The sequence below is a fragment of the Astyanax mexicanus genome, chromosome 24 (assembly GCF_023375975.1).
Source record: "Astyanax mexicanus isolate ESR-SI-001 chromosome 24, AstMex3_surface, whole genome shotgun sequence".
Taxonomy (NCBI): Eukaryota; Metazoa; Chordata; class Actinopteri; order Characiformes; family Acestrorhamphidae; genus Astyanax; species Astyanax mexicanus.
This window is the reverse complement of record NC_064431.1, coordinates 17,049,752-17,067,181: the sequence shown is the minus strand read 5'-3', so window position 1 is coordinate 17,067,181 and position 17,430 is coordinate 17,049,752. Positions and strand designations below refer to the sequence as shown.

The 17,430-nt window shown below is 42.7% G+C and overlaps 1 protein-coding gene across 5 annotated transcripts in view; it reads left to right on the top strand.

The window, feature by feature from the left end:
* lrp1aa (low density lipoprotein receptor-related protein 1Aa) overlaps positions 1–17,430 on the top strand; it is a 187,080-nt gene that overhangs the window by 103,929 nt on the left and 65,721 nt on the right. For all 5 annotated transcript variants that reach the window (XM_049471909.1, XM_049471912.1, XM_049471910.1 and 2 more), the window contains 9 exons: positions 4,788–4,882; positions 5,010–5,159; positions 5,279–5,422; positions 6,505–6,630; positions 9,462–9,593; positions 11,955–12,089; positions 15,151–15,280; positions 15,864–15,990; positions 16,952–17,103. In XM_049471909.1, coding sequence (XP_049327866.1) covers positions 4,788–4,882; positions 5,010–5,159; positions 5,279–5,422; positions 6,505–6,630; positions 9,462–9,593; positions 11,955–12,089; positions 15,151–15,280; positions 15,864–15,990; positions 16,952–17,103 — 1,191 coding nt within the window. The remainder of the gene's footprint in view (positions 1–4,787; positions 4,883–5,009; positions 5,160–5,278; positions 5,423–6,504; positions 6,631–9,461; positions 9,594–11,954; positions 12,090–15,150; positions 15,281–15,863; positions 15,991–16,951; positions 17,104–17,430) is intronic.

The following is a 17,430-nucleotide window of genomic DNA, read 5'->3' as shown; positions in this document are numbered from 1 at the left end:
GGGAGAGTGAGAGAGTTAGTGGGAGAATGAAAATGGGGGAGAGTGAGAGAGTTAGTGAGAGAATGGGAATGGGGGAGAGTGAGAGAGTTAGTGAGAGAATGGGAATGGGGAGAGTGAGAGAGTTAGTGAGAGAATGAGAATGGGGAGAGTGAGAGAGTTAGTGAGAGAATGAGAATGGGGAGAGTGAGAGAGTTAGTGGGAGAATGGGAATGGGGGAGAGTGAGAGAGTTAGTGAGAGAATGGGAATGGGGGAGAGTTAGTGAGAGAGAGTGAGAATGGGGGAGAGTGAGAATGGGAGAGGGTTAGTGAGAGAATGAGAATGGGAGAGAGTTAGTGAGAGAGAGTGAGAATGGGGGAGAGTGAGAATGGGAGAGGGTTAGTGAGAGAATGAGAATGGGAGAGAGTTAGTGAGAGAGTGAGAATGGGGGAGAGTTAGTGAGAGAGAGTGAGAATGGGGAGAGTGAGAATGGGAGAGAGTTAGTGAGAGAGTGAGAATGGGGGAGAGTTAGTGAGAGAGAGTGAGAATGTGGGAGAGTAAGGGAGAGAGAGTGAGAATGGAGGAGAGTTAGTGAGAGGGTGAGAATGGGGAGAGTAAGGGAGAGAGAGAGTGAGAATGGAGGAGAGTTAGTAAGAGAGTGAGAATGGGGAGAGTGAAAATGGAGGAGAGTTAGTGAGAGGGTGAGAATGGGGGACAGTAAGGGAGAGAGAGTGAGAATGGAGGAGAGTTAGTGAGAGAGTGAGAATGGAGGAGAGTTAGTGAGAGAGTGAGAATGGAGGAGAGTTAGTGAGAGAGTGAGAATAGAGGAGAGTTAGTGAGAGGGTGAGAATGGGGGACAGTAAGGGAGAGAGAGTGAGAATGGAGGAGAGTTAGTGAGAGAGTGAGAATGGAGGAGAGTTAGTGAGAGAGTGAGAATGGAGGAGAGTTAGTGAGAGAGTGAGAATGGAGGAGAGTTAGTGAGAGAGTGAGAATGGAGGAGAGTTAGTGAGAGAGTGAGAATGGAGGAGAGTTAGTGAGAGAGTGAGAATAGAGGAGAGTTAGTGAGAGAGTGAGAATGGAGGAGAGTTAGTGAGAGAGTGAGAATGGAGGAGAGTTAGTGAGAGAGTGAGAATGGAGGAGAGTTAGTGAGAGAGTGAGAATGGAGGAGAGTTAGTGAGTGAGAGAGAATGGTGGAGAGTGAGATAGAGAGAGTGAATAGAGGGATATATATTTTTCGGCACCTTTTTTAGAACTGCAGTGGTGGAATGTTTTCCGTGGTGAGACTCCGCCTCTCTGACTCAGACTGAAATGAGAATCAGATGTGGTGTGATTGTGTGTGATTGTGTGTGTGTGTAGTATTGTGTGTGTGAGTGTGATTTTGTGTGTGTGTGTGTAGTATTGTGTGTGTGTGTCTTTTCCACCTCCTTAGGGAAGAGCTGGTTGTGGGGGTGGAGCTAAACTCACGTTTTGAGAGATTGGTTTGGGGGGTAATGAGGGCGGAGTCTCGCTCGTAAATGTTTGGCAGGAAATTAAGGGCTTAGAGTTAAACACCCCCCGGACTGATCTGATGTCATCAAACACACTCACACACACATATACACACACACACACACACACACACACACACACACACACACACACACACACACACTCTCTCACATGCACACGGTCACACACATGCACACACACATACAAAATCACACTCATGCACACACTCTCACACACACACAGTAAGATAAACAGGCCGTTTGGCAGGACTGAATGGTTTGGGGAGCGTGTGTGGAATTCTGTCTCGGGCCGGTTTTCCGCTGGTGTCTGGGAACGAATCCTCAGAGAGAACCGGAGCCGATGTGAACTGGATGCACCGCGGCGGAACACTGACGACTTTATTCACTGATTTATTTTAATAAATGATTTTAATAATGAATAGTTCAGAATTTCAGACAGAATCTTAGCCTCCCAGTACCCAGTTACCCAGCACAGTATCAACACAGTTTCAACACAGTAACCACCCAGTAACAACACAGTCATAACCAAGTAACAACCCAGTCACAACATAGTAGCAGCCCAATCACAGCCCAGTAGCAACCCAGTCACAACTCAGTCACAGCCCAATAACAAACCCAGTAACAACCCAATAACAACCCAGTCACAACCCAATAACAACCCAGTAGCAACCTAGTCACAACTCAGTCACAGCCCAATAACAAACCCAGTAACAACCCAATAACAACCCAGTCACAACCCAATAACAACCCAGTAGCAACCTAGTCACAACTCAGTCACAGCCCAATAACAAACCCAGTAACAACCCAATAACAACCCAGTCACAACCCAGTTATAACCTTGTCACAACCCAATCACAGCTTAATTACAACCCAGTCCCAACCCAATAACAACCCAATAACAACCGAATTACAAACCAGTCACAATCCAGTTATAACCCAGTCACAACCCAATGACAGATTAATTACAACCCAGTCACAGTTTAGTAACAACCCAGCTACAACCCAATCACAATGCAGTAACAACCCAGTCACAACCAAGCTACAACCAAATCACAGCCCTGTAACAACCCAGTAAGAACCAAATAACAACCCAATAACAACCCAATATCAGCCCAGTCACAACTCAGTAACAACCCAGCTACAACCAAATCACAGCCCAGTAAGAACCCAGTAAGAACCCAATAACAACCCAATAACAACCCAGTCACAACCCAGTCACAACCCAGTCACAACCAAGCTACAACCAAATCACAGCCCAGTAACAACCCAGTAACAACCCAGTAAGAACCCAATAACAACCCAATAACAGCCCAGTCACAACCCAGTAACAACCCAGCTACAGCCAATCACAGCCCAGTAACAACCCAGTAAGAACCCAATAACAGCCCAGTCACAACCCAGTAACAACCCAGCTACAACCAATCACAGCCCAGTAACAACCCAGTAAGAACCCAATAACAACCCAATAACAACCCAGCTACAGCCAATCACAGCCCAGTAACAACCCAGTAAGAACCCAATAACAGCCCAGTCACAACCCAGTAAGAACCCAGCTACAACCAAATCACAGCCCAGTAACAACCCAGTAAGAACGCAATAACAACCCAATAACAACCCAGCTACAGCCAATCACAGCCCAGTAACAACCCAGTCAGTCAACCCTGTCCATATCCTGAACCAGTAACAGTGCTGTCAGTGTGTGGGTCCAGTCTGGAGCTCCAGCAGATCTATAATGGACTGTAACGTCCTTCACCGTTCTCAGAACGATGGTGTTGCCAGGGGCAACCCTTCAATCACCAGGAGCCGAGCTGAGCGTACTCAACCTCAAAACATCGCTACTGATCTCGCTTACAGACGTAAAGATTAGGAGCGATCTGCAGAACCTCTGTTTGTCTGTTGTTAAACTGTAGGTCGATATATCTGCAATTTGTGTGAGTTTCGTCTGTAGTTTGTTGCATCTGTACTTTATTTGTTGTAAATCTGTAGTTTGATGTATTTTTATTTTTTTGTACTTTGTAGTGTGGTATGTTTATATATCTATCTATATCTATAGTTTATTTGTAGTTTATTTGTTGTTTATCTGTAGTTGGTGTATCTGTAGTTTGGCATATCTAGTTTATTTGTACCTTATCTGTAGTTTATCTGTAGTTTGGTGTATCTATAGTTCGTAGTTTATTTATTGTTTATCTGTATATGTTTATTATTGTTTAGTGTATATGTGCTTTATTTGTTGTTTATCTGTAGTTTGGTGTATCTGTACCTTGTCATGTCTAGTTTATTTGTAGCTTTTCTGTAGTTTATGTGTAGTTTTTTTGTAGTTCATTGTATTTTATCTGTTGTTAAATTGTAGGTTGGTATATCTCCAGTTTATGTGGATTTAGCCTGCAGTTTGTTGTATCTATACTTTATTTGTTGTTAATCTGTAGTTTGGTGTATCTATAGTTCGTAGTTTTTTTGTTGTTTCTATGAAGTTTGGTGTATCTGTAGTTATGTGTATTTTATCTGTAGTTTGGTGTATCTGTACTTTATTTGTCGTTTATTTGTAGTTAAGTGTATCTGTACTCTGGCATGTCTAGTTTATTTATAGCTTTTCTGTAGTTTATCTGTAGTTTGGTGTATCTGTAGTTATGTGCACTTTATTTGTAGTTTGATGTATCTGTACTTTATTTGTTGTTTATCTGTAGTTTGGTGTATCTGTACTTTGGCATTTCTAGTTTATTTGTAGCTTTTCTGTAGCTTATCTGTAGTTTGGTTTATGTGTAGTTTATTTGTTGTTTATCTGTACTTAATCTGTAGTTTATTTGTAGCTTGGGGTATCTGTAGTTTATTTGTTGTGCACCAGGAGTGTGTTGTATCTGTAGTTTATCTGTAGTTTGGTGTATCTGTAGTTTATTAGCTTATCTGTAGTTTATCTGTAGTCCGATGTATCTGTAAGTTTATGTTTGTTTGTTTTCTGAAATTAGGTGTATCAGTACTTTATCTGTAATTTATCTGCAGATTAGATGTAGTCAATCTGTAGTTTATTTGTAGTTTGGGGGTATCTGTAGTTTATTTCTTGATGATCTGAAGTTACTCTGTTAATCTGTAATCTCGATGTATCTGTAAATTTATGTTTGTTTTTTTCTGAAGTTCGGTGTATCAGTACTTTATCTGTATCTAATTTACAGATGAGCTGTAGTTTATCTGTAGTTTATTTGAGTGTAGAGGAGTTTTAATGACTGGTTCACGCTGAGAGCACCTGAGAACCCCTCCTTCCCCATCTGCGCTCTATATCTACTAACCCCAACTTTCAAAACTTCCAGTAATCTGTACTGGACGGACGGAGATAATATCAGCATGGCCAACACAGACGGCAGCAACCGCAGCGTCCTCTTCACCAATCAGAAAGGACCTGTGGGTGAGTGGGTGTTTCCTTCACAGTCTGATTTGTGTATAGGTGTAGCAGTGTTCTGTGTTACAGCGCCTCCCGGTGTAGTGGAGGCTCATTGCACTGGTTTATCTGTGTTCTCTGTGCTGGGCTGCAGGTCTGTCTCTGGACTTTGATGAGAACCGGCTGTACTGGGTCAGTTCCGGCAACGGAACCATCAGCCGCTGCAACCTGGACGGCACCGGGCTGGACGTGCTGGAGGGGGTGAAGGGTAAACTCAGCAAGCCCTCCGCTCTCGCCATCATGGGTACGGCTGCACTTTTCACTGTTATAAACTATCAGAGTTCTAATACCAGATGTGTTTTCACACTGGATGGGTTCTGACACCTGATTAGTTCTAACTTTTGATGGGTTCTCGTGTTCCAGGTGAGAAGCTGTGGTGGGCGGATCAGGGGACGGATCAGATTGGAACATGTGATAAGAAAGATGGAGGGAACTGGAAAGTTCTGAGGAACAGCACCTCGCCCATGATGCACATGAAGATCTACAATGAGACGGTCCAGACCGGAGGTGTGTGTGTGTTTAGTGTGTTTATATCCCCTGTAATGCTGTGTTTAGGTGGTAGTTTTAGGGCAATGTAGGGGGGTTAATTGGTGTGTTGGAGTGTGTTGTGGGTAACTGGTGTGTTTGGATGTGTTGGGGTAAACTGTTGGGGGGTAACTGGTGTGTTTGGGTGTGTTGGGGTAAACTGTTGGGTGGTAACTGGTTTGTTTTTGGCAGTGAGTTGCGAGTAACTGGTGTGTGTTGGGTGTATTGGAGGTAAACTGTTGGGGGTAACTGGTGTGCTTTGTTGGGGTGAGCTGGGAGTAACTGGTGTGTTTTGGGGTAAACTGTTGGGGGTAACTTGTGTGTTTTGGAGGGTAAGTAAGGAGTAACTCGTGTGTGATTGGGTATGTTGAGGGTAAATTGTTGGGGGTAACTGGTGTGTGATTGGGTGTTTTGAGGGTAAACTGTTGGGAGATAACTGGTGTGTTTGGGGGGTGAGTTGGTAGTAACTGGTGTGTGTTTGGGTGTGTTGGGGTAAACTGTTGGGGGGTAACTGGTGTGTTTTCTGGGGTGACTTAGGAGTAACTGGTGTGTGTTTGGTGTGTTTTGGGGGTGAGTTAGGAGTAACTGGTGTGTGTTTGGGTGTGCTGGGGATAAACTGTTGGGGGGTAACTGGTGTGTTTTGGGGGGGTGAGTTAGGAGTAAATGGTGTGTGTTTGGGTGTGTTGGGGGTATACTGTTGGAGGGTAACTGGTGTGTGTTTGGGTGTGTTGGGAGTAAACTGGTGGAGGGTAACTGGTGTGTGTTTGGGTGTGTTGGGAGTAAACTGTTGGGGGGTAACTGGTGGGCATTGGGGGGTGAGTTGAGGGTAACTGGTGTGTTTTGGGGGGTGAGTTGGAAGTAACTGGTGTGTGTTTTGGTGTGTTGGGGTAAACTGTTGGGGGTAACTGGTGTGTGTTGGGGGTATACTGTTGGGGGGTAACTGGTGTGTGTTGGGGGTATACTGTTGGGGGGTAACTGGTGTGTTGGGGGTATACTGTTGGGGGTAACTGGTGTGTGTTGGGGGTATACTGTTGGGGGGTAACTGGTGTTTTTGGTGTTTTTAGGTGCTAACCTGTGCAGTAAAAATAATGGAGACTGCTCTCAGCTCTGCCTCCCAACCTCACCCACCACCCGGTCCTGCATGTGCACCGCCGGGTACAGCCTGAGGAGCGGACAACAGTCCTGCGAAGGTAAAACACACACACACACACACACACACACACACACACACAAATTTAAAGTGAGTTGGCATATGTGGGTGTGAGTTAGAGTGAGTAGGAGTGATTAAGAGTGAACGGGAGTTAGTGGGAATAGATATGAGTAGATGTGAGTGTATAGTAAGTTGGGGTTACTGTGGGTGTGAGTGAGCTAGAGTGAGTTGTAGTGAGCTGGAGTGTACAGTAAGTCGGGGTGTGAGTGAGTTGTAGTGAGTGAGAGTGAGTTGCAGTGAGCTGGAGTGTACAGTAAGTCGGGGTGTGAGTGAGTTGTAGTGAGCTGGAGTGTACAGTAAGTCAGGGTGTGAGTGAGTTGTAGTGAGCTGGAGTGTACAGTAAGTCAGGGTGTGAGTGAGTTGTAGTGAGATGGAGTGTACAGTAAGTCAGGGTGTGAGTGAGTTGTAGTAAGCTGGAGTGTACAGTAAGTCGGGGTGTGAGTGAGTTGTAGTGAGTGAGAGTGTACCGTAAGTCGGGGTGAGAGTGAGTTGTAGTGAGCTGGAGTGTACAGTAAGTCGGGGTGTGAGTGAGTTGTAGTGAGCTGGAGTGTACAGTAAGTCGGGGTGTGAGTGAGTTGTAGTGAGTGAGAGTGTACCGTAAGTCGGGGTGTGAGTGAGTTGTAGTGAGCTGGAGTGTACAGTAAGTCGGGGTGTGAGTGAGTTGTAGTAAGCTGGAGTGTACAGTAAGTCAGGCGTGAGTGAGTTGTAGTGAGCTGGAGTGTACAGTAAGTCAGGGTGTGAGTGAGTTGTAGTGAGCTGGAGTGTACAGTAAGTCAGGGTGTGAGTGAGTTGTAGTAAGCTGGAGTGTACAGTAAGTCAGGGTGTGAGTGAGTTGTAGTGAGCTGGAGTGTACAGTAAGTCGGGGTGTGAGTGAGTTGTAGTGAGCTGGAGTGTACAGTAAGTCAGGGTGTGAGTGAGTTGTAGTGAGCTGGAGTGTACAGTAAGTCGGGCGTGAGTGAGTTGTAGTGAGCTGGAGTGTACAGTAAGTCAGGGTGTGAGTGAGTTGTAGTGAGCTGGAGTGTACAGTAAGTCAGGGTGAGAGTGAGTTGTAGTGAGCTGGAGTGTACAGTAAGTCAGGGTGTGAGTGAGTTGTAGTGAGCTGGAGTGTACAGTAAGTCAGGGTGTGAGTGAGTTGTAGTGAGCTGGAGTGTACAGTAAGTCAGGGTGAGAGTGAGTTGTAGTGAGCTGGAGTGTACAGTAAGTCAGGCGTAAGTGAGTTGTAGTGAGCTGGAGTGTACAGTAAGTCAGGCGTGAGTGAGTTGTAGTGAGCTGGAGTGTACAGTAAGTCGGGGTGTGAGTGAGTTGTAGTGAGATGGAGTGTACAGTAAGTCAGGGTGTGAGTGAGTTGTAGTGAGATGGAGTGTACAGTAAGTCAGGGTGAGAGTGAGTTGTAGTGAGCTGGAGTGTACAGTAAGTCAGGGTGTGAGTGAGTTGTAGTGAGCTGGAGTGTACAGTAAGTCAGGGTGTGAGTGAGTTGTAGTGAGCTGGAGTGTACAGTAAGTCGGGGTGTGAGTGAGTTGTAGTGAGCTGGAGTGTACAGTAAGTCAGGGTGTGAGTGAGTTGTAGTGAGCTGGAGTGTACAGTAAGTCAGGGTGTGAGTGAGTTGTAGTGAGCTGGAGTGTACAGTAAGTCGGGCGTGAGTGAGTTGTAGTGAGCTGGAGTGTACAGTAAGTCAGGGTGTGAGTGAGTTGTAGTGAGATGGAGTGTACAGTAAGTCAGGGTGAGAGTGAGTTGTAGTGAGCTGGAGTGTACAGTAAGTCAGGGTGTGAGTGAGTTGTAGTGAGCTGGAGTGTACAGTAAGTCAGGGTGTGAGTGAGTTGTAGTGAGCTGGAGTGTACAGTAAGTCAGGCGTGAGTGAGTTGTAGTAAGCTGGAGTGTACAGTAAGTCAGGGTGTGAGTGAGTTGTAGTGAGCTGGAGTGTACAGTAAGTCGGGGTGTGAGTGAGTTGTAGTGAGCTGGAGTGTACAGTAAGTCAGGGTGAGAGTGAGTTGTAGTGAGCTGGAGTGTACAGTAAGTCAGGCGTGAGTGAGTTGTAGTGAGCTGGAGTGTACAGTAAGTCAGGGTGTGAGTGAGTTGTAGTGAGCTGGAGTGTACAGTAAGTCGGGCGTGAGTGAGTTGTAGTGAGCTGGAGTGTACAGTAAGTCAGGGTGTGAGTGAGTTGTAGTGAGCTGGAGTGTACAGTAAGTCAGGGTGAGAGTGAGTTGTAGTGAGCTGGAGTGTACAGTAAGTCAGGGTGTGAGTGAGTTGTAGTGAGCTGGAGTGTACAGTAAGTCAGGGTGTGAGTGAGTTGTAGTGAGCTGGAGTGTACAGTAAGTCAGGGTGAGAGTGAGTTGTAGTGAGTGAGAGTGTACAGTAAGTCAGGGTGTGAGTGAGTTGTAGTGAGATGGAGTGTACAGTAAGTCAGGGTGAGAGTGAGTTGTAGTGAGCTGGAGTGTACAGTAAGTCAGGGTGTGAGTGAGTTGTAGTGAGCTGGAGTGTACAGTAAGTCGGGCGTGAGTGAGTTGTAGTGAGCTGGAGTGTACAGTAAGTCAGGGTGTGAGTGAGTTGTAGTGAGCTGGAGTGTACAGTAAGTCAGGGTGAGAGTGAGTTGTAGTGAGATGGAGTGTACAGTAAGTCGGGGTGTGAGTGAGTTGTAGTGAGATGGAGTGTACAGTAAGTCGGGGTGTGAGTGAGTTGTAGTGAGTTGTAGTGAGCTGGAGTGTACAGTAAATCGGGGTGAGAGTGAGTTGTAGTGAGCTGGAGTGTACAGTAAGTCGGGGTGTGAGTGAGTTGTAGTGAGCTGGAGTAAGTCAGGATGTGCTCTGGTTGAAGGTGTGGGCTCGTTCCTGCTCTATTCGGTTCATGAGGGAATCAGGGGGATTCCGCTCGACCCGGCAGACAAATCCGACGCTCTGGTTCCAGTCTCAGGATCATCACTAGCCGTCGGCATCGATTTCCACGCTGGTGAGTCACACCTCTACATCATCATCAATATTATCAATAATATCATCATCAATATCATCATCAATAATATCATCAACATTACCAATATCATTACATTACATTACATTACATTACATTTCATTTGGCAGACGCTTTTGTCCAAAGCGACTTACAATAATGAAGTACAAAAGTAATAGGAATTAAGATAACCCATTTTTAGATAGGGCTTAAAGGAGGTCGAAGGGAAATAAAGGGATAGAGAACTGAAGGAGGGGAAGAAGGAAATGAGGTTAGAAGTAGTTAGTGTGTTAGAGGTGTTAGGAGAGTAAGTGCTCTTTGAAGAGCTCTGTCTTCAGGAGTTTATTAAAGATAGTGAGAGATTCTCCTGATCTGGTAGTGGAAGGTATTTTGTTCCACCATTGGGGAACTCTGTATGAGAACAGTCTGGATTGCTTTGTGTGAATTGTGTTTGGCAAAGCGAGGCGACGTTCATTGGAGGAGCGCAGCGGCCGGGAGGTAGTGTAAGCCTTCAGGCGTGAGTGCAGGTAGGAAGGAGCTGTTCTGTCATCACCTTGTAGGCGATTGTAAGAGTTTTGAATTTGATGCGAGCAGCAACTGGTAGCCAATGGAGCTCAATGAGCAGCGGGGTGACATGTGCCCGTTTTGGTTGGTTGAAGACCAGACGTGCTGCTGCATTCTGGATCATTTGGAGTGGTTTTACTACGCAGTTAGCAGGGCATTGCAGTAGTCGAGGCGTGAGATGACGACTGCTTGTACCAGGAGTTGGGTGGCCTGTTGCGTCAGAAACTGTCTAATTTTCCTGATGTTATAGAGCGCAAAGCGGCAGGATCGAGCAACCGAGGCCACATGGTGCGTGAAGGAGAGCTGGTCATCAACCATAACACCCAGGTTCCTAGCAACCTTTGTCGGTGAGAGAGAGAGAGTCGATGCTTATAGAGAGGTTGTGTTGAAAAGATGGTTTTGCTGGTATGACCAGAAGTTCAGTCTTTGAGAGATTTAATTGAAGGTGATGCTCCGTGCAGAGATTGAGTGATCTTCATGTGAGAATGACAGGTATAGCTGGGTGTCATCAGCAAAGCAATGGTAGGATAACCTGATAAAGAGAGGCAGTGTATATTGAGAAGAGAAGGGGACCCAGTACCGAACCCTGGGGAACCCCAGTGGATAGGGAGTGGGCTGAGGACAGCTGTCCTTGCCACGACACCTTGAACAAGCGCCCAGTGAGGTACGATCTAAACCATGACAGCACCATCATCATCAATATCATCATCAATAATATCAATAATATCAATATCATCATTAATATCATCAATAATATCATTAATATCATAATCAATATCATCATCAATAATATCAATATCATCATTAGTATCATCAAGATCATTATCATGTATACCATCAATAATATCATCAATAGAGGATATAGGATAACTCTGTAGTATTAACAAATGAAGTACATTATATAATACAAAGTAATAATATTGTGTCATTTGTATTAGATAATTTACAAAAGATGTATACATATACAGCTCTGAAAAAAATTAAGACCACTATAGTTTCTGAATCAGTTTCTTTGATTTTTCTATTTATAGGTATATGTTTGATTAAAATGAACATTGTTGTTTTATTCTATAAACTACAGACAACATTTCTCCCAAATTCCAAATAAAAATATTGTCATTTAGAGCATTTATTTGCTGAAAATGTGTAATAGCAGAGCTTTGAGGCCTCAAATAATGCAAAGAAAACAAGTTCATATTCATAACTTATAATTCAGTTTTAAGAGTTCAGAAATCAATATTTGGTGGAATAAGCCTGGTTTTTAATCACAGTTTTCATGCGTTTTGGCATGTTCTCCTCCACCAGTCCTACACACTGCTTTTGGATAACTTTATGCCACTCCTGGTGCAAAAATTCAAGCAGTTCAGCTTGGTTTGACTGTTTGTGATCATCCATCTTTTTTTTATTATCTTCCAGAGGTTTTCAAATGGGTAAAGGAAAAACACCATAATTTTTAAGTGGTCTCTTATTTTTGTCCAGAGCTGTATACGTTTATGAATATCATTGACATTTCATAAATCTAAAAGTGTGAGTGAAGGCCAATACACAGCACCCCCTAGTGTACGAACTAAAAAAAGGTATTTATTAATTTTGAGCTAAAGGCCTAAGTTTAGAAATGTGAGTATTGATCAATAATCAGTACAGCCTCCTGAACTCTTCCAAACCTCTACTGGTGGTTCTGCTGGCGGTTCTGAACCATGAGGAGTTCTGTAGTACTGTACTTCAGTATTGATTATTGATATGTATGATAAATTATTATACATGATGCTCTCAGTAAGTTCTGTGTTTATGGATCTGTAGATAATGATACGATCTACTGGGTGGACATGGGCCTGAGTACCATCAGCCGAGCCAAGCGGGACCAGACCTGGAGAGAGGATGTGGTCACCAACGGGATCGGCAGAGTGGAGGGCATCGCCGTGGACTGGATTGCAGGTTCAGAACTCACATAAACACACACACACACACTCTGTGCTGTCTGTAAAGGGTTAATGGGAGTGTGTGTTTGAGCTCTTGAGTGTGTGGTGCGGTAATGTTTGGATGGCGTATCTGGGACGATAAGGCCGGATCGCTGGGTAAACACTGGTTGTATAACGGCCTTCGGCTCGGCCCAGTTCCCTCTAAAGGATTTATACCCAGTCTGTCGCACGGATTCAACCAACAGCCAAACAGCAAATCTCAGCCTGCAGAGTCCGAGCTCTACTCTCAGCTACTGAAATGAATACATTTACTAATACATTAATACCCTGTTAATTATCCCATTTACATTACTGTATGTGTGCATATTAATTTATATTAAATATTAACTTTAAAGGGAAAATCTAATTTACTTTACGTTTGAGAAATGGGCCAAGTGTAAGTTCTGTTCAGTGTTATTTGATACCGGGTCTAGAAAGTAAAACTGCCCTGGGATTTTATTTCTTTTTTCTTTTTTTCTCTTTTATTAGAGTACACAAAAAATCATGTGTTCTGTATAAAACTAAGAAATGGTCTTCTGACTCCAAACAATAAATAAATAATCATGTTTTGTAGAATAAAATACAAGATATAAATATATATTTATATATACATTTTATAATGTATTCTACCAGTCAGGATGTAGGGAGTAGGAAAGCCACTCCACTGAAGTTATACAGGAGTTTTAGCGGTTAGCCACTATTGCTAATGCTACTGCTACTGCACCCAACTTTAGTGGAAATCTGGAAACCTAAGCTTACTGTAAATAAACAGATGCGCTTTACTCACCCAAATAAACAGTTTTCAGGAGAAATCTGTGTAGATTAACATCCAGTGCTTGTTTTACTTTAAAAGAAAATGTTTTTTTTTTAAGAATTAAAGTTAAGAATTTAGTTTACATAGCTAAGCTTTACAGGTCTGGCTGCTGGGTGGCGAGACCCGTAAGGCTTAGCTAAGTAAACTAAATTCTTAACTTTAATTCTTAAAAAAAAACATTTTCTGAATGTTAGAATTAGAAGGAAAACATCCTAACACCCCTGTTCCTTACTAGTGTTGCATAATGCATTTTATAATCCAGTGGGCCTTATGAAAGCCTCATGTATTAAAAATACGGTAATAATGAAATAATAATGATGAAGAGCATTTCCATACACACGATGTGAGGGGATCTCAAGGGATTGAGACTAAACAGCTGTGTAGCCTTAAGAAAACCACTTATCAGTGAAGCTAACCGGAAAAAAGAAGCATAAAGATTGAACTCTGCTGTGTGTGTGTGTGTGTGTGTGTCATACCTGTCAAGTTTTGGACTTAAAAATAAGGGTTTTTTTCCACCGCCCCAACAGGCCAAACGAGGGGAATATATATATATATATATATATATATATATATATATATATATATATATATATATATATATATATATATATATATATATATATAATATATTTTTTTATTTATTTAATAGATTTAAAATTGAAATTGAAGGGTGCACAAATTTACAAAAAGGGCATGGATCAGATATATTCCATAAGTAAATAATAGTCCTAAGGGGCCTACACAATTAATAATCTTTCATTAATACTTCTTTCTATCGTTCAGTCCACTCCTGATCAGTTCAGTTAATTTCAGCCCTCTCCACATTTTCTCTCTCTCCAGCTCAACCATCTCTTCTACCCCTTCTAAATAATACATTACACCACAATACTTGAGATTTAAACAAATTCTAACAAACCCTAAAACTAGCCCTGAACTAATAGAGTTTGGAAATGATAGTTATTGGCTGATCAGGCACATCAGGGCAGGGCATTATATATATATGTAGATTTTTCTCAAACCCTGAATATCTATCTAGCTAATTCTAAAGTTAAGCTAACTGAGTCACAAGCTGTATTTTATTAAGCACACAGTGGGTTTAATTTATGTTTTGATTCATAGAAGAGTCTTTTTAACCAGCTATCAGAAACAATCTCATCACAGTTTACATGGTTAATTACCTTTCTTTTAGAAAAATCTCCGTATATCCAGATTAGTTTTAACGACAGCTGCTCCGACTAGCTGCCTGAACTCACAGCGAGGGGAGGGGCGGGGCTTCCCGCACACTAAACTGCGCTCCGCAAAACCAGCTAGCTGATTGGCTGTTTCTCCTGAAAGGCGGGACTTTCTCCTTGAACCGGCACCACGATTGGTTAAGAGACACACAGCGGTCAGGGCATTGTCGCCTGTGGCCTATATATTTTTTTATTTAGTATAATACGGGAAATTTACGGGAAAATACTAATACGGGAGGACGGCGGGAAAGAGGAGTAAAATACGGTAGTTTCCCGGCCAAAACGGGAGACTTGACAGGTATGGTGTGTGTGTGTGTGTATGTGTGTGTGTGTGTGTGATTTAGCTTAGCTATGGTGCTTCCCCTGATGGAGCGTTATTCACCCTCTTGGTGTTGGGTTGGATGGTGGATAAGGGTCTCCATCCAAGAGTTATTGTGTTATGGGAGAACCACTGCTTTTTTGGTAGTTTTTGATGGTCTCTCTTGTGTTAAATAAAGCTTACATAGTATAAAAAGTATTCTGTGGTATAGCTTACATTTTATAATGCTTCATAGATACTTTGGTATATATTTTTTTTGGGTGAAAGTCAGAAAATACACAAAAATAAATTCAAACCAACTTAAAAAAAATATTAACAATTTAATCAACAATTGTTAATTCAACCCTATAGTGATGAATTAACAATTTTAAAATATTAACACTGATAAGAGGTACATAGGGTTAATATATGATTCCATATGGTGTTGAATTAATTCTAAAAATGTAACTCTTGTGGTAGAGTCATTTTAATACTATAGTGAGTGGGACCATATGTTATCTAGGACAGTGTCAAATTAAACTCTTACAGAGTTAATTTGACACTGTCAATTTTGCTGCGTAGTTTCTACTGTGCAAGCCTGTGGGGGCGGGGCTATGATCTGGGGTTGTTGCAGTTGGTGAGGTTGGTATTTATTTATTTATTTGTGTATTTCTGCTGTTTGGTTGACGTTTAGGGAATATCTACTGGACGGATCAGGGCTTTGATGTGATCGAGGTCGCCAGGCTGAACGGGTTGTTCCGGTATGTCGTCATCTCACAGGGACTGGACAAACCCCGTGCCATCGCCATCCATCCAGAGAGAGGGTAAGCTCACACACACACACACACACACACACACAACCACTATACACCAGGGGTCTGCAAGCATGAAACATCTGGCCCATGAGGTTGTTTGATCTATAATGAATGATAATGAAAAAAAAAATTATAAAAACATTGCTTTTCTGGCAAGCTTTTGTTTACAATCCTCCCCGTCTCTCTGTCGCGCTCAGTGTGACATTTGTTTCCACCCGTTCTCTTTTTTCCTCCTGTTCTCGGGCTTTAAATCTCCTTGTAAGGCCGTTTTTTTCCCGGCCGTGTCCCAATTCACTAGCCGGGGCAGCGGTAGTGTATTGTACCACGACCCTGACGACACAGGTTAGATCCCGCGTGAGGAGCGGTGTGTTAATTTATTTATTTTTTCCTTTCTTCTTGGGTTTACCTGCTTTGAATTAAATTGTTCTGCAATTGGGTTCAACAACCCTCTGGGCTGGAGAGCTACTAGTCTGTAGCACTCCATCCCATTACACTTTATTTTCCAAAAGCCGCCTCGTAATGGCTTGCTATACACATGCACATTATAACAGTCTAAATCTGTCTAATTCACTGTGTGTGTGTGTGTGTGCAGGTATCTGTTCTGGACTGAGTGGGGTCAGTACCCACGGATCGAGCGCTCCCGATTGGACGGCACTGAGCGGGCAGTTCTGGTGAATGTCAGTATCAGCTGGCCCAACGGCATCTCCATCGACTACGAGGTACCGGTGCCAACACACACACACACACACACACACACACACAAAATCATGCAGCAGAACTGAGTCTGGATAAATATATTTTAAGGCTGTTTGGTGTATCATGATTAAAACACTGCAATACATGGACAATATCAGACTGTTGTCCAATCAGATTCTGCATCTGATTACTGCACTCTGGCTAGTCACATGATCTCTGTAGATCTGCACTATGTTAAAATTCAGTGTTGAAATATAATTAATTATAAAAATATATATTTTTAATAGTCATGTTTTTGCGTACAGGACCATTCAAAACCTGCTCACTCCTTCTCATTCAAAGCTTTTATGTTTTTCTTTTTTTCCTACATTATAAATGAATACTGACGTCATCCAGACTAAGAAGGAACACATAATGAAATCATGTAGTAACTTAAAACAAACCATGTGTTAAACAAACCAAAATGCTCTACTGTGAAGCATTTAGTTGCTCTTATCTGCAGGCTCTGTTAACTTGTGGTTTCTGTGGCTGGTAACTCTGATAAAGTTATCCTGTGCAACAGAGGTAACTCTTGGTCTTACTTTTCTGGGGTGACCCTGATGAGTGCCAGTTTCATCATAACGTTTTGATGGTCTTTGTGGCTTTACTTTCTTAAAGTTTTTTTTTTTCCTACCTCTTCACAACTATACAACTGATGCTCTGAAACACATTAAGAGGCAGAAAATTCAAGTAATTAACTCTTGATAAGTTCAGCACAGCTGTGAACTGAAAGCCATTCCAGGTACCTCTACCTTGTAAAGCTGACTGAGAAAATACAAGAATGGATGACTTTAGTATTATAATCTACAATGCAGAACATTTTAAAATAATAAAAAAAAAATACCACTGAACTTAAGGTGGGTCCAAATTTTGACTGGTACTGTATTAATCTAACTGATCGCTGCTGTAATCATCTGTCTGTCTGTCTGTCTGTTTGTCTTGCAGGAGGGTCTGCTGTACTGGTGCGACGCCCGCACTGATAAGATCGAGCGGATTAACCTGGAGACTGGGGAGAACCGGGAGTTGGTTCTAGCCAGCAACAACATGGACATGTTCTCCGTCTCCGTGTTCGAGAGCTACATCTACTGGAGTGACCGGTCAGTAGGGCTGCAATGATTAGTCGATATATTCGACAATGTCGATTAAAAAATGTGTCCACTTCAAATGTTCATTGCCGATTAATCGTTAACGCTCTGGGGTCTACTAACTCACCAGCATGTCAAATTGGAAGTATCCCAATGTTTTAATATTTTTGCAATGATACTGGTGGAATTCTCTTTTCAGCATCTGCCTCTCATCTGTAATTGGTGGATCTGTGCTTCCACCTGTTTTAAATAAAACTGACTCATAGACTTTTATATGTTTGTGATGACTTTAAATGCAAGGTAAAATAATCTGGCACTGAAATCTGGCAATGAAAATGT